Here is a 22,684-nt window from a genome sequence, read left to right on the forward strand (position 1 = left end):
AGGACTAGATGGGGGTTCGGTGAGAAAGGAAGGATTGGGGACTGGCCATCCTGGCCTAAGCTTCAGAAGCTCCCTTTGAGTCAGAGACCCCCATGTAGAGATATGGGGCAGGGGGCAGAACACTGAGCCCCAAGCCACCTACGTATGGCCCCACTTCCTTCTTTCAGCCCTTTAGCTGGGGTGGGAGGGAGTGGCCTGGATGGGAACCAAGGCCACCAGTAGCATTGCCAGGACACAGAGGATGGCCTTTGTTGCTGTCAACAATGGCTTCACAAGCCCAGGCAGGAGCACCCAGGAACCCAGAAACAGACATGCAGACCCTGAGGCAGGGGCCTACCCAGCCCTATGTCCCCCAAGGGACTCTTGAAGTGGACTTCCCGGCACCTCTCTACAGGTGAGTGTCCACCCCACCCCCAGACTCGGCCTCTCTGGGTCAAGTGACGGATTTGGTTTGGCTTTTCCCAAGTGTCTAATACTTCAAAAAACGCATGTTGGTGCTGGACCCTCGATCATCTGCTCCCTGCATCTCCTCCCACCCACCTGCACCTGGGTACCCTCCTTGCCGGCATCAGAGCAAGGCAAGCTTGGACACTGGCAGGTGCACAAGTCACACGTGATTGTCACACATGATTGCTCACTGTGGGCACAACACACCCACACAGCAACTGAGAAACAAAGTATATAGGAGTTTCCTAGATACTGCTGTAATAAGACCACCACACACTGGACAGCTTAAATACCAGAAATTTATTCTTTTCCAGTTCTGGAGGCCAGAAGTCCAAGATCAATGTGTCAGCAGGGCTAGTTCCTTCTGAGACTGGTTGGGAAAATCTGTTCCATTTTCTCCTAGCTTCTGGTGATTTACTGGCAATTCTTGGTGTCTCTTGGCTTGTAGACATATTACCCTACCTATGCCTCCATCGTCCCATGACCCCGTGTGTGTGTGTCCAGATTCCACTCTCCCTACAAGGATACCGGGGCCCACCCTACCCCACTATGACCTCATCTTAACAAATTCTATCTGCTAGAAGTCCCTGTTTCCAAGTAAGTTAATGTTGTGAGGTTCCAGGTGGACATAAATAGTGGGGGACACTCAACCCAGTAGAGTACCCATTAATAAGTGACTGTTTCAGTGAGTTATTACTCTGCAACTGTAAAATCAAAAACAGATGAGTAAGTGCCCTTTGTGCTGCTCCATTTACAAGAAAAAAAGAAGTGAAACTGCAAATTCCCACATTTCTGTACTAGTAGGGTCACATGCACGCACTGCCCAATTCTGGAATAAGGCAGAAATTAAAGTGGCAGCCCAGGTCCAGGCTGCTGGCTGGGGTAAGGGGACACTCAGTGTTCATTTTGTATTACATTAGGGCATGTTGATTATATTTTACAAACTGCATTTTGCAGTTCAGAAATCTGTCTCAAAAGAGTGGGGCACCTCAGGTGACCTTGAAATGTACATTTGGGTGGCAAATCGAGTCTACCTCAGGTTTCTGAGACATGTTCCAGAGCCTAACAGGCTCATGAGACATGTTTCTAGTTTTGATGCTCCTATCAAATCTACTGGAGAACTCAGCCAGGTTCTCCGTGCATGGCAGAGATTAAAGTGTTTTGTCAGTGGTCCTGCTGGGCCCATTTCTGGGCATCCGATCTCATTCACAGGTGATTTTCCAGGAGCAAGCTCACCAGGTCAGAGCACACGCACATCTTTGCCTCTCAGGCAGTGGTTATTAGGATGCATTCCAGAAGGAACTGCCATTTGGGGTTTCTGCTTAAACAAGTTCCCCTGAAGCTTCATGTCAACAGCTTTGGGTTTTTTCTGTGTGTTTTTTTTAATTGATTTTAGACAGGAAGGTCGGGAGAGAAAGATGAATTTGTTGTTTTACTCACGCATTCATTGGTTGATTTTTTTTTTTTTTAATATGTCTTTATTGATTTCAGAGAGAGGAAGGGAGAGAGGGAAAGATAGAAACATCAATGATAAGAGAGCCATTGATCAGCTGCCTCCTGCACGTCCCCTACTGGGAATCCAGCCCGCAACCCAGGCATGTGCCCTGACCAGGAATCAAACCGGGATCTCCTGGATCATAGGTTAATGCTCAACCGCTGAGCAACACTGGCCAGGCTTATTGGTTGATTTTTGTATGTGCCCTGACCAGGGATCAAACCCGCAACCTTGGCATATGGGGACAACGCTCTAACCAACTGAGCTATCTGGCCAGGGCTTTGCTTTTTTTTTAGTTTTAGTTTTAATGGCACCTCATTGAGGTTTAATATTTGCCATCATTCTCATATTTCCATTAACCTCTGCACTGCAGCCTCTCTGTTCCTTAAACCATCCTGTGTTACCCCAGGGCCTTTGCACATGTTACTCCCCTCACCTGAAGTAGACCTCCTCCTCCCCCCACTCCTCCAGGAAGCCCTCCCGTGTTCTCAGCCTAAACAGGTCTTGACACCAGAGATGCCCCCTGGAATAGGCACGAATGTGTAGCTACAGTTTGTCCTTTAAATGTAAGCTCGTCCTCACTCCCAGCTGGTCCCTGATGATTGGGTGGATGATGACACAGGGTCACCCCCCCCCCCCAGGTCTTCCCAGGAGCCCATGCTCTCTCTGGGTCACTCACTAGCTGAGACCACTTCCTCCTGGTGTACCTTCAGGCCAAGGGACTTCCTGGAGGAAGGAGCCTGTGCATCTGGCAGGCTGGACAAGGACTTAGGACCCCAGGAGTGGCCAGAGCTTTTACATCCCTGCCCCCTGGTGTCCCCTGGGGGAGAAGCAAGAAAAGGTGAAAAGTTTAGTGAGGATCCTGGGGAAGACGGGCAGAGAGGAGGGAGCCTCTCCTCTGCTACCTTGGGCAGGAGTGTCTGGTGCTGAAGGACACGTGGCCAAGTGGAGATAGAGAAAGGCCCTCTGCAGTGTGGGCTGGGCCTTTGCACCCACCCTCCATGTCACAACATGTGGCAATGAGCGTAAAAGACCCATTCTGTGGCCCAGGGAGGGGCAGGGGAAAATCAGGCTTAGCCTCTGTCCCCTACCCTGACCCTTAGTGATGACTACCTGTCCCTGGAGGGCCCCCGCTGGGCACCAGCAATCAAGCAGGCAGTGCGCTGGAAGTACACACCCATGGGACGTGACTCGGCTGGCCAGCCATGGTACACTGGCCTAATCAACTCAGACTTCCGTGAAGCCTGGTACACGCTCCCGAGGGCCCTGGACAGCCCCTACCGGGAGGCTTATGCCCGCTGGTATGGATGCTACAGCCACCGGAAGCACAGCATGCCTTCAGGTGAGTGCCTGGCCGCCTGCCTTTCCCCATGCCAGCCTCAAGTGGAGGTTAAGGTCCAGAGATGACCTCCCCTACTCTCCCTACAGCCCAAACCCAGTGCCTCCAGGAGACCGCCTGGTATGACCCCATCATGCCTGCCCAGTACAAGGCTCCCAGCACACGGTGGGGGACCATGCTGTGGAAAGACAGGCCCATCTGGGGCAAGGAATATGGTGAGGCTGGCATCGTGGGCCAAGGGATGGGGGTAAAACTGCCTGGGTCCAGGAAGCTGGAGCCAGGAGGTTGACCTGGGTCCTGTTCCACAGTGGTCAATAGGCACCAATATGGGGTAGAACCGCTGGGGCAGGAGTCAGACTACGTACCCTACTTGTCAGCACTGCAGCGTCCGCGCTACACAGCCCAGAACTACCGGCAGTGGGACCTGGAACCCTACTGCCCATCCACTGGCCAGCAGTCCCCACCCATCTATATGCCCACTGCCTGATAAAGACCGTCCCTCTGTGGGGACGGTGTGCCACTCCTCAGGTGTCTGTCCACATCTGGGGACTGGGGTACTGATAGGTCAGGCAAGGGAGTTATAGCCAAGATCCCAGTGACTAGAGCAGAGGCCAGGACAAGGGCCCCTGCTGCCCTCCCCAACCCCGGCCCAGGAAGACAGCTGAGGCCAGTCCTTACCGTGAGTGGCTCTTTATTCACTGTCAGCAGTGCCCTGGAGACCCCCAGCTGGGCCAATGGTGAGGTGGAGCTGGAGCTGAGCTCAGGGCAGCCCCTGGACCCTAGGACCTTCACATCCTGCCCCCATGCAACATAGCGAAGGCACCCCAAGTCACGTATTAGAGTTAGGCTTAGGCACCCCCAAACCATGAAGACCCATGGGCCCCTGGATACCAGAGGGCCTAACTATGTGTCTCGCCCAGCGGAGATGAGCTGATGGGGTCCAGCCCATCATGTTCTTATCCACCATCCCTGCAGCCAGGCAAGGAAGGGGAGGGGAGGGACCTGAGGAGCAGGGCATGGAATATGCACAGTTGCAGCTCATTTGCATAGGGCTGGAGGCCCTGGGGGAATGTCAGGGTTGGGCTCCAGGGGCTCCTGCAAGAGAGGGGTAGGGGTGGAGTTAGTGAGCATAGAGCCTGCCCCAGCCCTCCCACTCAAGGCCAGGTTGGGAATGGAGGGGGGTGTCTATAACTCACAGCTCCGCAGGCGGATGGGCCAGATGAGGAGACTGCATAGAGCAAGGGTGGCAGCCACGCCTACACCACCTGTCACGGCCACCATCACCCAGTGGTAGAAGCTTATGCAGGCCCTGCAGCAGAGCTCCGAGCTGGGGTAGGGGAGGATAGAGCAGGTAAGCGGACACTTGTGGAGACGCTCCAGCCTCAGCCTGGACCTCCCACTCCTCCCATCTCAGCTTTGGGCAGCCCTGTGTTTCTCAGCACTCAGGCCAGAACCTGGGGGTCGCCCTCAACCCCTTTTTCCCCCCACATCTGACACTTCAGCAGATACTGCCAGCTATGCCTTCAAAGTCTATCCTGATTCTGCCTACTGCTTCCCCCTCTTCTACCACCACCTGGTCCAGTCCATCATCACCCACCTGGACCAGTGTACAGGCTTCTGCCCCAGTCCCCAGGCTCCAGCTCTCACCTTCCACAGACTGTCCTTCCAGGGGCAGCCCCGAGAGGGTGCCTATGAGTACCTGAGTCAGGCCTCTCCTCCTCTGCTCACAGCCTTCCAGGGCTCCCAACTCCCTTAGGGTAAAAGCCCAAGCCCTCCACAGGCTCTGCACAACTTGCCCCCAACCTCTCCCCACCCTGTCTGCCCTTCACTCTGCTCCAGCTACATGGGCCTCCACTGTGGTCTTCCAACACACCAGGCCTGGTCCTGCCCCAGGGCCTTTGCACTGGTTATTCCTTCCCATTTGCCTAGAACTCCCTGGTAACCACCAGGTCTCAGGACCAATGTCACCTCCTCAAGTAAGTCCTCCCTGACCTCCTGCACCAGTCAGGCCTCCATATGTGGTGTCCTTCACACCCCTGGCCAATGGTCTGGATCACATTTATTTCTGTGATTAACATGGCTGGTATTACCTACAGCTCCTTGATGACAAAGGACCAGGCTGGTTCTGGTTCCCATATCCTGGGCTTCTATAAGGTGAGAACTCGGTGGTCTAGAATCATCCAGGTCTGAAACCCCAGGTTCTGAGTGTCTGAGTGACATAGATTCTGGCTTCCCTGTAGTATTGCCCACTCACATTCCCCCAATACCCTAGACCTGGAGCAGTACCTGGCACACAGCACACATTTAGTTTGCTCTTGTTAAATGAACTAATGAGTCACACTCACGAACAGGGGTACAGGCTCTGGATGACCATGACTGCCAGCCCATTGGCTACTTTATCTGAGAAGCTCATGGCACCATACACGAAGGCTCCACTGTGCTGGGGGGACATAGGCAGGGAGGTCAGCACCCATGGCCTGGGCCCTGGGCCCCAACTCCCACCCGGCCCTGCCCACCAGCCCTACCGTGTGGGGGCCAATGAGATCAGCTGTCATTGCCAGTGAGGTGACAAGGATGGTGGCACAGCCCGTGCCCAGCAGCACAGCTGCTGCATACACAGCCACACCCAGCCCATCTGCCAGCGTCACCCAGGCCGCAAAGGCCAGGATCACCAGAAGGCCCACGAAGTACGTCATCTGCAAGGGAGACCAGCAACAGGCTCGCCTCACTGTGCAATCTATCACCCCAGCCCTTAACCCCAGAGAGTGAGGTTGGACCATCCCTAAGGAGCCCCCAGCTCTGACGTAACCTGGGAGCTGACATTCTAGAGACAGGTGGCTTTTTACATCTTAAGTGCAAATCAATTAAAATAAAATGAAACATTCAGTTTTTCACTTGTACCTGCCACATTTCAAGTACTCAGTAGCCACCTTGGCTAGCACACTGGTCAGCACAGAAATTTCTAGAGCTCTGCAGCCCCAAGACACTCAGAAGCCAGGATTCTAGAACATGGGTCTAAGACACAGGGCATCTACAAGGTGTGGAGGCTGAGATATGGAATCACCTGGGTTCTATGCATCTGAGCTCTGAGGGTCCTTATCTGTGGCATCCCCACACTGTCCCCCACCAACCCGCACACTCACATTCCTCCCGATCCACTTGTTGACCGGGTTCATGAGGAAGGAGGAGAAGAAACCACTGAGATACATCACTAGCGGGATAGTGGCGATGAACTTCTGTTGGGGCAGAGTGGACATGGGTGTATCAGGTAGGGCTCCTCGGGCTCAGGACCCACCCACAGCTCTGGCCCACCCTACCCAGCTCACCTTGGGCAGGTTGAGGGAGTAGGTGAGGTACATGGCCATGTATGTCTGGGACAGGTTCACAATGAGCCTCGTGCTCATGTACAGGAAGCCCACCTATGGGCAGACAGAGGGACTGGTTTAGGGGTCAGACAGGGCCCTTCTCCGCTCCCACCAGCAGGGGACGCTGGGGGCCTAGGTACAGCTGTCACCTGATCCACTATTAGTGGCCATAACTGGCAGGTGGAGAAGAGAGCAGTAATTGATTAGCACCGTCTGCCCTGCCTGTGAAATGGAAAATCCGGTGTTTGCTCATCTACTGGCCACCCTGCCCGCAGCCCCACACAGGAAGGGCCAGGTGGGAGACAGGCATGCATTCCAGCCCACTGTGCCCCACTGCATACCTGGTAAAAGGCCGGCTGCCGAAGCCAGTGTTTCCAGAGCAGCAAGGGGCGGGCCGTGGTGGGGGCCAACAGGGGGCTGTGTTCATCTGGTTCCTCCACAAGCTGCTTGCGCCCCTCCCTGGTGCCCAGGTGGAACAGCAGTGAGAAGATGGCTCCAATGCCCACCACCAACAGGGAGAGGTTCTGGGGATCCGGCAGAAGAGGCGTCAGCAGTGGCTCTCCCAGCCTGAGCCCCAAGTTCAGGGCCTTGGGGAGGATGTCCTATCCCGCCAGCAGCAACTTTGCCCCTATCCCGGCCCCAGCTCACCCGAAACACTGGCACATCTTGGACCCCCAGCTGGTCACTGACATCCTTGGTGGGCCCCATGTTTGGAGAGGCCTGCAGGTGGAGCAGGAGCCAGGCAGCACCATAGACAGTGATGTTGGCCACCACGGTGAAGGCATACCTGGAGGGGACAGGCGAGGCCTCAGCATGGAAGCCCAGGAAACCACATAGCCACTTCCTCCCCAGGCAGCCACACAGTGAGAGCTGCTTGTGGCCTCTGGGGAACCTCTGGCTGACAGATTTCAGCCACCAAACCTTAGGTGGCCCCAAGGAAGTCCCTGCTGGCCCCAGTTTACCCAGCCTGCAGGTTATCTGATGATTTATAGCTCTGACCCTCAGCCACCATGACAGAGGGCTGAGCCTCAGAGATGCAGAGCCTCAGCAAAGTAGGGCCCACTTAGGGCTGCAACCCAACTCTGAGAACCCAAGATGCTCAGAGGCCAGGATTCTGGAATTCTTGGTACCAAGATCCTGGGCTTCAGCAGGGCAAGGTCCAGAATCGTATAGATCTGCTCCTGCCTGCAGCCCCAGAGTGATGTCCCTCCCGGGGCTGGGAAGGGCAGGACAGGGGCAACCTCTGGCTCTTACCAGGACTCAGTTTCCCCTTCTAACAGTGAGAACAAAACTACCCCCCAGAGGTCACAGTGAAGATGACACGAGGTTGGAAATGAAGCACTTGTAGGAGAAAGCTCATCAGAGCTTGGCCTGGCCTAGCCTGTCCCCTAACCTCTCGGAACCTCTGGGGCCCTCAGGGGCCCGGCCATTGAGCAACCCCTGTCGTTAGTGTCTGCAGCTGTTGGCCATAATGGGGAACTCAAAGGCAGGGGTGGGGAGACCAGACTGGGGCCAAACAGGCTGAGTTGAGTTGGACCCTCAACAAAGATGCTACCCTAATAGCAAGAGTAACATGCACTTACTGGGCACCAAGTGTGAGCCGGGCTCTTTGAGCTCCAGCAACACTGGCCACCCTCACATGTGCTCTCCCTTCTGGCTGGAACTGCCACCTCCTTTTTTCTACTGCACACCTCCCATAGACACCTTGGTCTGGCCTTGGGCATGAGCCTACATGGGTTTGTTGTGAGGATTAAAGAAGATAATCCATGTGAAGGGCCTAGAACTGTGCACTGTGCCTGGCATACAGCAAGCACTCCATAAATGCTCCTATGATCACCAAATCCAGAATAACCTCACTGAGCACCTCAAGCAAGTGCTGGATAAGCTGGGTGCCAAATGTACCCACATGTGGCAGGCAGGATTCTAAGATGGCCCTGCAGACTCCCATGCCCTGGCCCTGCCCTACCTAATCCCCTCCCCTTGGGGATGGGACCCATGAACATGATGGGATGTCACGCCCATATTTAGGCAACTAAATGAAAAGATTTTGCAGATGTGGTTAAAGGGGTTATCCTGGGTAGGCCTGACCTATTCTGGTGACTCTTTTTGGTTATTGTTAATCCTCATCTGAAGATATTTTTTCTTACTGATTTTCAGAGAGAGTGGAAGGGAGGGGAAGCAGGGAGAGAGAGAGAAACATCGATGTGACAGAGACAACTAGCTGCAGCCCGCAAGCACCCAGACTGGGGCCAGAGATCAAACCTGCAACCGAGGTACAGACCCTTGACCAGGAATCAAACCCTTGACCCTTTGGTGCGCGGGCTGACGCTCTAACCACTGAGCCCTTTTTCTAAGAATCACCTAGCTGGCCAGGGCTAAGCGATTCTTAGAAAAAGGGCTAGCCTGGCCAGGCGTGGCTCAGCAGTTGAGCATAGACCCAGGATCCAGGCGATCGGGGTTCGATTCCCGGTCAGGGCACATGCCTGGGTTGCGGGCTCGATCCCCAGTTAGGGGCATGCAGGAGGCAGCCGATCAATGACTCTCATCATTGATGTTTCTGTCTCTCTGTCCCTCTCCTTTCCTCTCTATGAAATCAATAAAGGTATATTTTTAAAAAAGAAAAAGGGCTTAAGCCATCCCTGAGGTCTGACTCTCCTGCTGGTGTCAATCAGCAAGCCACCATAAGTGCTATCTACATCAGTAAGAAAATGAATTCTGGTCTAGGCCAGTGTGGCTCACTTGATTGGGAGTCATCCTGTGCACCAAAAGGTTGCAGGTCCCATTTCCAGTCAGCATATGCCCAGGTTTCAAGCTTGATCCCGGTAGAGAGTGTGCAGGAGGCAGACCTGATTGATGTTTTGCTCTCACATCGATGCCTCTCTCTCTCTTCCTCTCCCTTCCTCTCTCTCTCTAAAAATCAATTAAAGAAGAAAGAAAGAAAGGAAATTAATTCTGCCACCAACTACATGAGCAGAGTAGAGAGACCCCAAGTCTCAGATGAGGCCAGCCCTAGCCGATGCCTTGATTGAAACCTTTAGACCGACACTGAAGCAGAAAACCCAGCTAAGCTGAGAGAGGCTCTTAACCCATAGAAACCATGCTTTGTGGTCATTTGTTACGCTAAGTAGCAGGTGACTGATATACTACATTACAGATGAATAAACTGGGGCTGAGAGTCCCAGAGCAACATAGCCAGGCAGAGACCACATAGAGAGTGTAGCCCTGGGTCCCCTGTCCTCGCCTGCGGTGCATGTGCCCTCCCAACCCTGCCCCGCAGAGGTGGTACCTGAGAGCCGTGAGCTCTACCTTCTCGTGGTCATTGGTGATGAGCTCGGGGATGAGGCTGAGGTGGGCAATCTGTGTAGCGGCCCAGCCAAACTGGAAGATGACAATGAAGGGCCCGTAGTAGAGGAGGGCGGCCCACTCAGGTGTGGTTGCCCCACAGCCCAGGCAGGGACTGAAGATGAAAGGGAAGGAGAGCAGGACGCAGATGGTGCCTGTGGATGGGCAGAGTAGGGGGAGGTCACATCGCCAGACCTTCCCACAGTGGCCCAGGGCTCCGTGGCGTGTGACCAGGTGGGAACAAAATAAGAGACACAGAAAAGGCTAGAGACCCTCCCAAAGTTACACAGTGTGGTGTGTGGGATCAGCAGCCTAGGACACCCCAGGCTTATGGCCCATGACAAATGGGGAAACTGAGGCAGATAGATCTGGGTCGCCCAGAAATCACACAGCCAAACAGGACAGAGGGGCCAGGCCTCTACTCACCAGTCCAAGCTTTATGCCCCTTTTGTCCAATGGAGACACAGAGTAGGCTGGCACAGTCCTGAGATCACATGCCATAACAGGTGAGCAGGCAGGACCAGGACGTATGACCAGGTATTAAAAGGGAGCAAGAACAGGGCCTCCCCATGCCAGTCCAGGGCTCCCTAGTGTTGCCCCTGATGACAGATGGGAAACTGAAGCACAGAGAGCCTGAGGTCACACAGCAGGTTGAAAGGATGCTGTGGAGTCCCCTAGAAAACTGTCCACTATAGACACACCATTTACACCCACAACTTCCCCTTCCCATCTTGCCTGGAGAGTGAGCCTTTTCCTCCCCAGCTCCTATCAAGGATCCTGTGGGCCACCAGAAGTCAGGAGGCCAGGCTATGCTGGACCCTGCCCTCCATGAGTCTCCATCAGCTCATAAGGGGACCTCTCCCTGGCAAACATTCCAATATCTCAGAACAAGCCCAAGTCCTCCCTGAGGCTCACAAGGCCCTGAACAACCTGCCTCCGCCCCCCCCCCCCCACACACACACACACCTTCTCCTCTCCCCTTTGCTCACTCTACTCCAGCCACACAGGGCTCCTTGCAGTTCCTACAACACACCAGGCACAGTCCTGTCTCAGGATTTTGCACGGGCTGTGCCTGCTGCCTGGGATGCTCTTCTTTTCATCCCTCAGGACTCCTCCATAAAGCCCTCCCTGACCAGCTCAGTTACCAGTCTTCAAACAGTCCCTTCGCTGCCTCAACACACTATTCTGGACCCTGCTTTGTCTTCCTCTCACCACTCACACACAGGAACTCTTTTGTCTTTCTGCTTGCTTGTTTCCTGCTTGCCTACCCCACCAGACTGTGGGCCCTATTGGGGTGGGTCCCAGGTTTAAATAAGTCACTTTTCCTCGCATCTCTGCGCCTGGAAGGAGTCTGGCAGCTGGACTTCCTTCCTCCCCCAGGTTCCGGAGATGACCTCATCCCCAGACCCTGAGCTCGCCCCCACAGTCCTGGGATCAGGAAATGAAACCAAAACCAGCCTGGCTCTTTCTCTGGAACTGGGAGGGGCTTTCTGAGCAATTGCAGGCCAGGCACCAACTGCAGACTGGTCAGGAGAATGTGCTGCCCTGGGTGAACTCCACTCTGCTGCTGCCCAGGCCAGTTAACCATTGTCAGAGTTAGGCTGCCTGGCTGGGGGACCTTGGGAATGTGACTTTGCCTTTCAGGGCCTCAGTTTCCAGAAAATGAAAATACTTGCCTCCTGAGGAAGATGTGAGAATTGAGAGTTAATGTGTGAAAGTAGGAGCTCCTACTACTCTGAGCTAATTCCCACCTCTGCAGCTTCAAAGCCATATTTCACACCTTTGCACAAGCCCTTTCAACTACGGTGATGCCTCAGTTTTCAAACGTCTCTGTTGATGAACGTTTCGGTTTATGAACGACGTAAACCGGGAAGTTAATGCTTTGGTTTTCGAACATGCCTTGGAAATCAAACATGCCACACGGCTTCCGCTGAGGGCAAGATCCTGAGGCCTAGCTGTCAGATGTTGATCCCTCAGTTTTCGAACGTTTCAGAACTCGAACAGTCTTCCGGAACAGGTTACATTCGAAAACCGAGGTACCACTGTACTTGGAATGTACCCACACACCACACACATATACACACTCCTATTCATCTTTCAAAACCCCAAAGGCAATGTCCTGTCAGAGCTCAGCTTCTTTCTTATAAAGCCCAGTTCATGTACCTGCCCCAGTCTAGACCCCACAGGAGCATCCATGTCTGGCTCTGATGGTCCTCTCTAGGCTACAGGGGGCAACTGGGAGGGCTTGTTAAGGGAAAGAGTGAGTTCATCACCACCACCCACAGACTCAGGGGCCAATAGAGAAGTGGACACTATTACCAGGGTGACCTTTGCTCAAGTCATCTTATCAGGCATTACGAGGGGCCACCCCAGTTTCCTCTCCCCACAGGTCCTCCACCTCAAGATATGAAAGGGGTGCAGGTGGAGACCTTGGTGTCTGGATGGATCCCCTAGGCCTGTTTTGCATAAACACAAACCCTTCAGTTCTTTATTTACAGAAGTGCCACCACCACCCCTAACTCTCACCTCTTTAGGGAAATTCTTTTTGGAGTCAGGTGGGACCCTCACTGAGCCCCAGGACTCCCACATATGAAAGGGACAGAGTAAGGTCTGGAGGCTCTGAACTAGTAACAGGTCCCACCTTAGGGATTTTGCACATGCAGAACCCTCTGCCAGAGCTACCTTCCCAACACTGGCTCCATCTCTTTGTAAAGGTCTCCCCTATCCCCCCCCAAAATGAGCCCTTCCCATCCACCCCCACTACCCCACAAATCTCTCTGGCCCAGGAACTTCCTTCTTTGCATGTCAGTGAGTTGACCCTACTATTACAAACGTAACTGCCTTTGAGACTATGGGTCTGCAAGCAAACCCAACATCAGTGAAAAGAGGGACACCTTAAATGTCCATTTTCAGATGACACAGTCACTGGTCTGAGCTTCCTACAGTCTAAAGTGGCCCAAGAACAGTCCAGGCAACCTCAGACCTGACAAACCTGAAATCCAGCCCCAGGATGTGGCCAAAGTGATGCCAGCCACCCCTCAGGCCACCTGGAGATCTGCTGCATCTTGCAAAATGCAAAAATGTCACTCTCAAGGCCCGGGGCAAAACACTGTCTTCCCCATCACTGTTCCCAAGGGCAAGAAGACACCAGTTGTCCCCTCCTGCCTTCTAGAAAGCTGCCACCCAGAATTCCCCAAGTGGCAGGATTCCTGACCCTGCCTCCTGAAATGCCCGGAGGGCCCTCAATGCAAGGATGTGGTGGGCACTCATGCCAGGGAAGAAACAGCAGGGAAAGTGGCCAGGGCTAATCTCAAAGCTCGACCTGGGCAGGCAGAGAAGGGCCACATGGACGCAGGCCTTATCATCAGTGCACACAGGGCAGAGCGCCCCAGCCCCCTGGGACCTGCCACCTATCCTCTCCAACAACCCTCTAGGCGGGCAAAGGCCCCAGACCAGAGGGCAACCCCATTATCTGCCCAGCAGACCCTATCCCTGTTAGTCAGGCACAGACCCCTGACACCTCTCTCACCTGCCCCCAACTCTCAGCTGCCAGGGCAGCTCCCCCCAAACACTCAAGCACCAACCAGGTTGCCCAAGATGGGAGCGGGGATGGACAGAGAGCACCGGGAGAACAGACAGACAGAGGGGCTGCAGACAGTCTGACGCTCACTCAAACCGAAATGTCCTGGTAGTCACTCTGATGGAGAGATGGAGAGGTCAAGCCAGACAAGACAGATTGACAGAGGAGGCGCCGGGTAGTCAGACCCAACCCAAAGATGGTTCAGGGAGCCCCAGGGGTCAGACAGACAAAGGCAAGCGACACTGGAGGATCACACCAACAGTCAGATGAAGGGGGCTTGACAGGTCAGACAGCAGCCATGAGGCAGAGGGGGAAGACTCAGGACAAGGGGCAGACAGAGAGAGGAAGAGACTCAAGTCATGTGACAGACAACGCGGGGCGGCGGGGGGGGGGGGGGGGAAGCAGGTTCAGGCCACGGGACAGAGACAGAAGCGGGGCAGGCCAGCTAAACAGAGGGGCTGACCCAGGCCCTGAGGCAGAGGGGTTGGCTCTGGACAGGCAGGTGAATGGGGCGGCTCGGCCGCGACTTACCAACCAGATGCCAGGCCTTGCGAGGCCCGCAGCGGGCGCAGCGGCCGGCGGCGCGGTCGGCCTCGTAGCCCACGAGGGGCGTGCAGAGCCCGTCGGCCACCTGGCCGAGCAGCAGCAGCAGCCCGGCGCCGCGCGAGCTGTAGGCGCGCACCGAGTGCAGGTAGACCAGCAGGTAGGTGAACCACATGGACGCGCACAGGTCGTTGAGGAAGTGGCCCACGGCGTAGCTCAGCCTCGCGGCCAGGGACAGAGGCCGCGGGGGCGCGCCAGCTCCGGCCGCCGGGGGCCCCGGGCCCATGGTGGCGCTCCGGGCTCGGGCTGGGCCGTCAGGCGCGCCGCAGATGGACCCCCGGACCGGATTGTGGGGGCCACTCTCCGCGCCACCAACAGCGCCCGCCAGTCAACCCGGCCAAGGACGCCTGAGGCCAGGGAGCCGGTGGACTCAAGACTACGGTCCGGGAGGGGCGGGGCATTCCGGGAGCAGCGGCCTTCTCCGCCAATCGGGGCCGTGTGCCGGGTCTGAAGAACCAATCATCATGGAGACGGGCGTGGCCTCGAGTTGGCTTGGCCTATCCACCCGGCGCCGACCGAGTCTCGTGGTCCTAGCGTCTACGTTGTTTGGTGTTTGTGGGACCCCTCACCACGGAAGTTGGGGTGACGCAAGGGCTGCCCCTACTCAGACTCCGCTGCCAGGCCCGCGCCACCCCATCCTGCCCGCAGCTTCACCAGGTCTAATGTGGGCCGGGGAGAACGAGGTAGGCTGGGGCGCGTGTTGGGGGAAGGTCTGAGACCCAGCTCGCCTCTCCACGGGGTCCGGTGACTTCCCAGCCGGAAGACACCTAATTGGACGCGGAGAGGACGCATTAGTTCTAATTAATTAGTTATTAAGGATAACAATAGGGATAATCATCATAATAACACCAGCTGGAATTTAATGAGCGCCGACTGTGCCAAGCACCCCACGTGGATTTACTCATCCCAGCTGGGCGGGAGGCGGAGCAAGTCTCTCCTATTTCACGCAGCAAAAATACGCCCAAAGAGCAGACACGGTGCTCAGGGGCGCACAGTGCTCACCTGACAGCGAGTCAGGGTCATGCACTCGGGGGGCCAGTGCTCTGCGCCCCTCCTCCCCGCCCAGACTGGCCACTCCAACTGTCCTCCCAGACTTGGTCACCACACAAGCGGTTTGTGGTTCCAACAAACGTTGGGTGTAGTTTCCCCCACTCCCCCCACCCCTGCCCTGGCCTCCAGCCCTCCTCCAGCAGTGGTTTTAAACCTGCATGGCCAGAATCGTGGGGTCCAGACCAGCCCCCTTCTAGCTGCTCCAGCTGGGACAAGCCCCTTTGTGGGTCCTCAGTCTCCCCAGCTCTAGAATGGGTATGGTAAGAGTGATAGACGTGTTAGCTCTTAATATTCTCAGCCAGAAAGCCTTCTCAGGACGCCCTGGGCCCCTGTAAGTTATTACTCTGGGCTCCCACAGTACCCTGGGCTGCACCCATCACAAGGCTGACATCTGCGCTCTCTGCCTCCCAGCTGTAACTGCCCCACTGGATTGTGATCCACATGGAGGCAGGGATCAGGACAACTTTAGTCACAGCATTGTCTCCAGCCAGACACACAGTAGGAGCTCAAGAAATATATCTAAGACAACAGAATGCTGATTACCAGAGGGAAGGGTGTTGGGGGAAGGATGAAAAAGGTACAGGGGGTAAAGTACATGGTGAGGGAATAGGTTAGACTTTGCATGGTGATCACACAGTGGAGTACACAGATGTCGGGTTATGAGGTTGGACACTTAATATTTATATAATGTTAACCAATGTTACCCCCATAAATTTAATTTAAAAATAAATATGTCAAATAATTGAATGGTGGACATACAGGCAGAGAATCAGAAATTCAGACAGAAATTGGGAAACACATAGGAATCCACTTATAAACTCGAGGCTCACCCGGCCGGGCGTGGCTCAGCAGTTGATCATCGACCTAGGATTCAGGTGATCAGGGTTCGATTCCCGGTCAGGGCACATGCCTGGGTTGCGGGCTCAATCAATGACTCTGTCATCATTGATGTTTCTGTCTCTCTCTCTCCCTCTCCTTTCCTCTCTCTGAAATCAATAAAGATACATTTAAAAAAAAACAAAAACAAAACTCGAGGCTCAGGCAACTCAAAGGGTGCCCATCCCAGCCCCCACACTGACATAGATCATCCATGGAAACACACATTTTTTTATGAAAAAAGCCGGAAAAATGGGTGTGGGTGGGGTCATGGGGGCTCAGGAGAGAACCTAGCAGGAGAAGGGGAGATAAGGATAGGACACTTTGGAGGAGATAAAGGGATAAGAAAAGATAAGAACCTCAGTTCTTTCCTTCCTGCAAGTCAAACTCCCTTTAGATTTCGCCAAGAGAAATGAAAGATTACTTCTAAAAATATTAGCCTAAGCTTTTTATTTCCATTCTTGCCTCCTTTCATCCCGTGACACCCCTAGAGGACTTTACATCACTTCATGTCCACTTTCCAGATGAGAAAACTGAGGTTCATACTGGCATCCCTTGCCATAGGACTGAGCAACACACAACCACCAGTATCTTTGAATGATTTATTCCCCGGCAGAGAAGGGTCCACCTGAACAGGAAAAGATGGCTCAGTGTTCACTCTTCTATCAGCTTCCTGTGTGGGGCAGGAACCCAGGGGATCATCCCAGCAGCCCCTTGGGGCAGACCCAGCACCAGCAAGAGAGGGAAGCATCAGTACATCTCTGGGTTCTGGTCCTGTTGGAGCTGGCTGTTTCCTGGCCCTGACCAGGGGGAAGGCAGGAACAAGGATGCCCCTGACCCTGAGGCTCAGCTGGGGAGTTGCCCCAGAGCCGTGTCATTTATTCATTAATTTATTCATGAACTCATTCATTCAGTGAATCTGGCCTCATGTCGAGCAGTGCTGGAGACCTAAAGATTTGAAGCCCCTAGTCTGAGGGACGGAGACAAAGCTGAACCCTCCCAGTCCTCCATGGTCAGGGCTTCAGCTGGAGAAACCCAGAAGGGTGATTTCATGGCAGATAAGGAGTCAGAGCTTTACCCCCAGGCCACCAAGGACTTAAGGTAGGGTTTTGAGAGAGAATGGAAGGGTCAGATAAAAAGTCTTATGGGAGGCCCTGGCCAGGTGACTCAGTTGGTTGGAGTGTCCTCCCATACACCAAAAATGTTGCGGGTCCAAACCCTGGTTGGGGTGCATACGGGCGGCAACTGTCCGATGTCTGTCTGTCTCTCGAATCAATAAACATATCCTTGGTGAGGATAAAAAAAAGTCCTATGGGAGTGGGGTGGGGCTGTTTGTTCCAAGGCAGGCCTCAGCTACAGGTTGGGCAACCAGTGGAGAGCATACATGCCCCAGCTAAGAGGGGGATCAGATTTGCCAGGAAGATCAGACAAGGCTCTGCCTAGAGAGAGGGAGATCGGGAAGGAGAGATGAATGCCCAGCCCTTGGAATGGGACATATGGACAGACAGACAGGCTTGGGGTCAGGAGAGATACAGATAGCCTTCAATATCCCCAGAGCGTCCCCAGCTGCCCCCTGACGCCAGACCTGCGTCTCCCCTCCCCTGGCCAGAAATCTGATGTCCTGTTGGCCCTAGTCCAGCCTCAGACCTGGGGAGGGGACAAGGGTAGAGGGAGTGGGGGTGTGTCCTTTGATCTCTCTTTGACTCAGACCCAGGATGACCAGAGCTGGAGGTGGAGGAGGGGGTGGGGAGAGAAAGGGAAGGGAGGCTTTTGAGGTCAGAGGGTGTCTGGGGGGCAGGCACGAGGCACCAGATCATTAGATCAGAGGGTGTCTGGGGGGCAGGCATGAGGCACCAGATCATTAGATCAGAGGGTGTCTGGGGGGCAGGGACGAGGCACCAGATCATTAGATCAGAGGGTGTCTGGGGGGCAGGGACGAGGCACCAGATCATTTTTTGTGATAGGCAGCTGTCCTGTTCATTGTAACATCCCTGACCTCCACCCACTTGATGCCAGGAGCATCCCTTCCTCCCAGTTGTGACAACCAAAAATGTCTAGACATGGCCCTGTGTCCCCTGGGGGGACCAAATCACCCCTGGTGGGGACCCCTGCACTAGAAAATTCTCTGCAAAAGGGGTTTTCATTCTTGGTGGACAAGAGTAGTACTTCATGTAGCATGAACCGACCAGGCCCAGTTCTGAGAACCAAACTTGAATTAAACTCATCCAGTCCTTTCAATGACCTCATGAAGGTAGTTACTGTCCTACTTTGCAGAGGGGCAAACTGATGCACAGATGGTTTTGGTAAGTTGCCCAAACCACACAGCTGGGGTTCAGGGCTACTTCTCTGAGTGTCTGAGGGTCCAGCAGCTGTGAGGGTGCCCTCTCCTTAGATGCTTGAGACTCCTGTCCCCACACCCTTTTGTTCCAGCAGCTGTTATCCCTGTGCTTCCCTTTTGTGTTCTCAGCCTTTTATCCCTATTAACGTGATCCCTTGTATTAAATTCACTCTGTGATAAAGCCCCAGGAGGGTTGGGATGTCCTGGAAGCACCACCCACACCCTGACTCTTCCTGGGGGTGGAGAAGAGCTGAACCACCCATGTTGGCAAATAAGCATTAAAGAATTTAAATGGGAAGTGCCACAACCCATCAATTTCATGACTCCCTGCCTACGCTGGCAAAGCAGTCTATGGGCCTCAGACAAGCTGCTGGAGATGTTTGTAGCTGGGGCTGTGACACTGGGAAGGACCCTAACGTGGATCAGCCAAGACTGTTTGGCAGGCGGTGGCCCAGTCCCTCCGTGGAATGTTACCCAGTGTTGGAGGGACTGAGGCACTGCTGTGTACAGCTAACATAGAAAGGCACTCGGAGAAAGGTTACTGTGTGAAAGGAGCAGATTTGCAGGCTGATGTTTACAGCACAAGGGCAGTGTGATGACACGTGTGTGTGCATGTGTTGTGCTTGGTATTGTGACCCCTAAAATTAATATGAGGCATTGCTGACACCCAGGACCTCAGATTATGACCTTATTTGGAAACAGGGTGGTTGCAGATGGAATTAGTTGTCACACTGGAGTAGGCTGGGCCCCAGTACAGCATGACTGGTATCTTTACGCAAAGGGGAAATTGGACACAGACTCACACGCACAGGGAGAATGTCGTGTGACAACAGAGGCAGAGATGGGGTGATGCTTCTACAAGCCAAGAAACGCCAGAGATTGCCAGCAAACCACTGGAAGCTAGGAGGGAGACAGAACGGACAGCTTCTCCCTTACAGCTCTCAGTAGGGACCAATTCAGACCAAGTCCTTGATCTTGGAATGCCAGCCCCAGAACTTCGAGACAATAGATTTCTGTAGTTTAAGCCACCCACTTGTGCTGCTTTGTTTTGCAGCCCTAGGACACTAACACGGTGCGTGTGCGTGTGTGTGTGCGTGTGTGTGTGTGTGTGAAAGTTTTAGTAAGAAATGTAACAAGGCTGATAATGGGGGGCATGGTGGCCTTAATACACTAATTTTGTACAAATGAAATGGATTTGGGCAATATTTACATTACAGATTAATTTCAAAAACAAAAAGTTTAAGCCATCCTGAATGGATCTCATATTTCTAGTATTTCTAGGGCTACAAATTGGAATAGTCTTCCTGATTTGATACTATAAAGATTTCCAAATGAAGCACAGAAATGATTGCAAAGGAACTAATACAAAATTATATGCCTTCAAATGCCTATGGTTACCGAGAGCTAGGAACTGAGAGAGCTTCATGCTGCCAAGAAAAACCAATTTATAATTTTGGGACAAAAAGGAGATGCTTTTATATAAATGTATGAAGGGTGCTTCATAAATGCTGCTTGTTGGGGGTTGGGCTGTGTATGGACAGTATGAATTGGACTGAATACACTATTATTTTTTCTAGAAAATGTAGCAAGGCATTTTTCCCCCCCACAAAAAGTACAAGGTGGAGCAAAAGTAGACTTATAGTTGTGAGTACTCAAAACACAGAGTTTATCCTTGTATTATTATTTATTAATTATTGTATTATTCTCCATATGAACAACTGTAAACCTACCTTTGCCCCACCCTTTATTTATCTTTATTTGATGCATTTCTGTCGTTAAGACGTTGTTGAACATAATGAAAAGGAGAGGTGCTTTTTTTTTCCAGCTACAATTTACATTCAATATTATTTTGTATTAGTTTCAGGTGTACAGCATAGTGGTTAGACAATCTTATACTTTACAAAGTGTACCCCTGATATTTCCAGTACCCACCTGGCACCATACATTGTTATTACAATATTACTGACTATATTTTCTATGCTGTACTTTACATCCCCATGACTATTTTGTAAGAACCAATCTGTACTTCTCAGTCCCTTCACCTTTTTCACCCAGTCCCTCAACCCTCTCCCCTCTGGCAACCACCAGTCTGTTCTTTGTATCTATGAGTCTGTTTCTGTTTTGTTTGTTCATTTATATTGTTCTTTAGATTCCACATGTAAGTGAAATCATATGGTGTTTGCCTTTCTCTGGCTGACTCATTTCGCTTAGCAAAATACCCTTTAGGTTCATTCGTGCTGTAGCAAATGGTAAGATTTCATTATTTTTTATGGTCGAGTAATATTCCATTGTATATATGTACCACTGCCTTTAAAATTTGTTTTCATGTTTTTATTGATTTCAGACAGAGGAAGGAAGAGGGAGAGATAGAAGCATCAATGATGAGAGAAAGCCATTGATCAGCTGCCTCCTGCACACCCCCTGCTGGGGATCAAGCCCAAAACCTGGGCATGTGCCCTGACCGGGAATCGAACCTTGATCTTTTGGATCATAGGTTGATGCTCAACCGCTGAGCCACGCAGGCCGGGCTGTACCACTGCCCTTTTATCCACTCATTTACTGATGAACACTTGGGTTGCTTCCATAGCTTGGCTATTGTAAATAACGCTGCAATGAACCTAGGGGTGCATATATTTTCTTTCAAAGCAGTGTTTTGGGTTTCCTTGGATATATACCCAGAATTGGAATCACTGGTCATAAGGTAGTTCCATTTTTAATTTTTTGAGAACCCTCCATACTGTGTTTTCCATAGTGGCTGCACCAATCTGCATTCCCGCCAACTATGCACAAGGGCTTCCTTTTCTCCACATACTAGCCAACACTTGTTTTTGACTTACTGATGATAGCATAGCCATTCTGACAGGTGCAAGGCATTTTCCCCCAAAGATATATTTATTGAGTTTAGAGATAGAGGAAGGGAGACGGAGAGAGAGGGACAGAGAGAGAGACATTGAGGGGGTGCCTCCAGGGTGCACTCCCACTGGGGATCAAACCCACAACCTAGGTATGTGCCGGGACTGGGAATCCAACCCAAAACCTTTTTGGTGTATGGCGATGCTCCGACCAACTGAGCCACCAGGCAGGGGTGCAAGGCATTTTTCTTGATGCCAAGGAGCTACAAACTGCTTTCAGAACAGCTCTCGCAATGCTTAATTTCTTTTTGATGTGCAGGAAGAGCTCTGAATTCCTGGTGTGGAACATTGGGAACAGAAAAATTATTTCTATGGTAACACCAGACTTGTCAATCAAGCAGAAGAGGTGGGGCTCAGAGGGCGGGTCTTTCCCTGTCTTCCAGCTTGCAAGTCTTACCTAGAATTTCTTTTTAATATGCTGATTTATACTTTCAAAATTTTTGTTAATCCTCACTCAAGGATATTTTTTCCATTGATTTTTAGAGAGTGGGAGGGAAGGGGAGAGAGAGAGAAACATCATTGTGTCTTAGAGTGACACATTGATTGGTTGCCTCCTAAATTTGCCTGAGGCTGGGATCAATTTGCAGCCCAAGTAAGTGCCCTTGACTGGGAATCCAACTCATAACCCTTCAGTGCGAGGGCCAACACTCTAACTATTGAGCCACACTGGCCAGGGCATGACTGGTATCTTTTACTGAGCATAATGTTTCAAAATTCACCATGGTTGTAGCATAAATCAGCAATTTATTCCTTTTTATGGCCAATAATATTCTATTGTTTCACATGATATTCTGTTGAACCACATTTTGGACATTTGGGTTGTTTCTACTTTTTTGGCTATTGTGAATTCTGCTGTTGTGAACATTTTTGCATAGGTTTTTGTGTGGACAAATGTTTTCAGTTGTCTTGTGTGGATACCTAGGAGTGGAATTGCTGGATTGGATGGTAACTTCATGATTATTTAACCTTCTGAGGAGCTGCCAGGCTGTTTTACAAAGCAGCTACACCTGCTTGTTTAGAAATGTACAGGATTCAGCCTGGCCGGTGTGGCTCAGTGGTTGGGCATCAACCTATGATCCAGGAGATGGAGGTTCAATTCAGGGTCCTGGCACATGCTGGGGTTGTGGACTCTATCTCCAGCAGGGGGCGTGCAGGAGGCAGGCTATCAATGAGTCTCTCTCATCATTGTTTCTCTCTCTCCGTCTCCCTTCCTCTCTCTGAAATCAATAAAAACATATAAGAAAAGAAATGCACAGGATTCATTCATTCATTTAGCCAATGAAAATGTATTAAGCAGCTCCCATGGGCACTATTCTATGTGCTGGGAATACAGCAGT

The 22,684-nt window shown here is 52.5% G+C and overlaps 2 protein-coding genes across 3 annotated transcripts; one reads left to right on the forward strand and one right to left on the reverse strand.

Annotated features, from left to right (window-relative positions):
• The first annotated feature begins 296 nt into the window (after positions 1-296).
• TEKTIP1 (tektin bundle interacting protein 1) lies at positions 297-4,024 on the forward strand. Its single transcript, XM_016197827.2, has 4 exons — positions 297-394; positions 3,046-3,284; positions 3,371-3,496; positions 3,590-4,024. Exons 1-4 carry the CDS (start codon positions 312-314, stop codon positions 3,766-3,768), a joined length of 627 nt encoding a protein of 208 aa, XP_016053313.2. The 5' UTR covers positions 297-311; the 3' UTR covers positions 3,769-4,024.
• On the reverse strand, positions 3,520-14,505 carry MFSD12 (major facilitator superfamily domain containing 12). Of its 2 annotated transcripts, XM_087816641.1 has the most exons (10): positions 14,100-14,505; positions 9,933-10,143; positions 7,295-7,433; positions 6,988-7,170; positions 6,608-6,700; positions 6,425-6,517; positions 5,807-5,977; positions 5,627-5,721; positions 4,478-4,608; positions 4,286-4,376 (listed from the first exon to the last, which is right to left on the reverse strand). In XM_087816641.1, coding segments are annotated over exons 1-10 (1,416 nt in total). In that variant the 5' UTR covers positions 14,398-14,505; the 3' UTR covers positions 4,286-4,374. The 2 variants fall into 2 exon arrangements, with proteins under 2 accessions (XP_087672768.1, XP_087672767.1); XM_087816642.1 differs by lacking the exons at positions 5,627-5,721; positions 5,807-5,977 and having other exon boundaries at positions 3,520-4,376.
• Between the last annotated feature and the right edge of the window lie 8,179 nt (positions 14,506-22,684).

Source organism: Miniopterus natalensis, chromosome 4 (assembly GCF_054644295.1).
Source record: "Miniopterus natalensis isolate mMinNat1 chromosome 4, mMinNat1.hap1, whole genome shotgun sequence".
NCBI classification, from domain to species: domain Eukaryota; kingdom Metazoa; phylum Chordata; class Mammalia; order Chiroptera; family Miniopteridae; genus Miniopterus; species Miniopterus natalensis.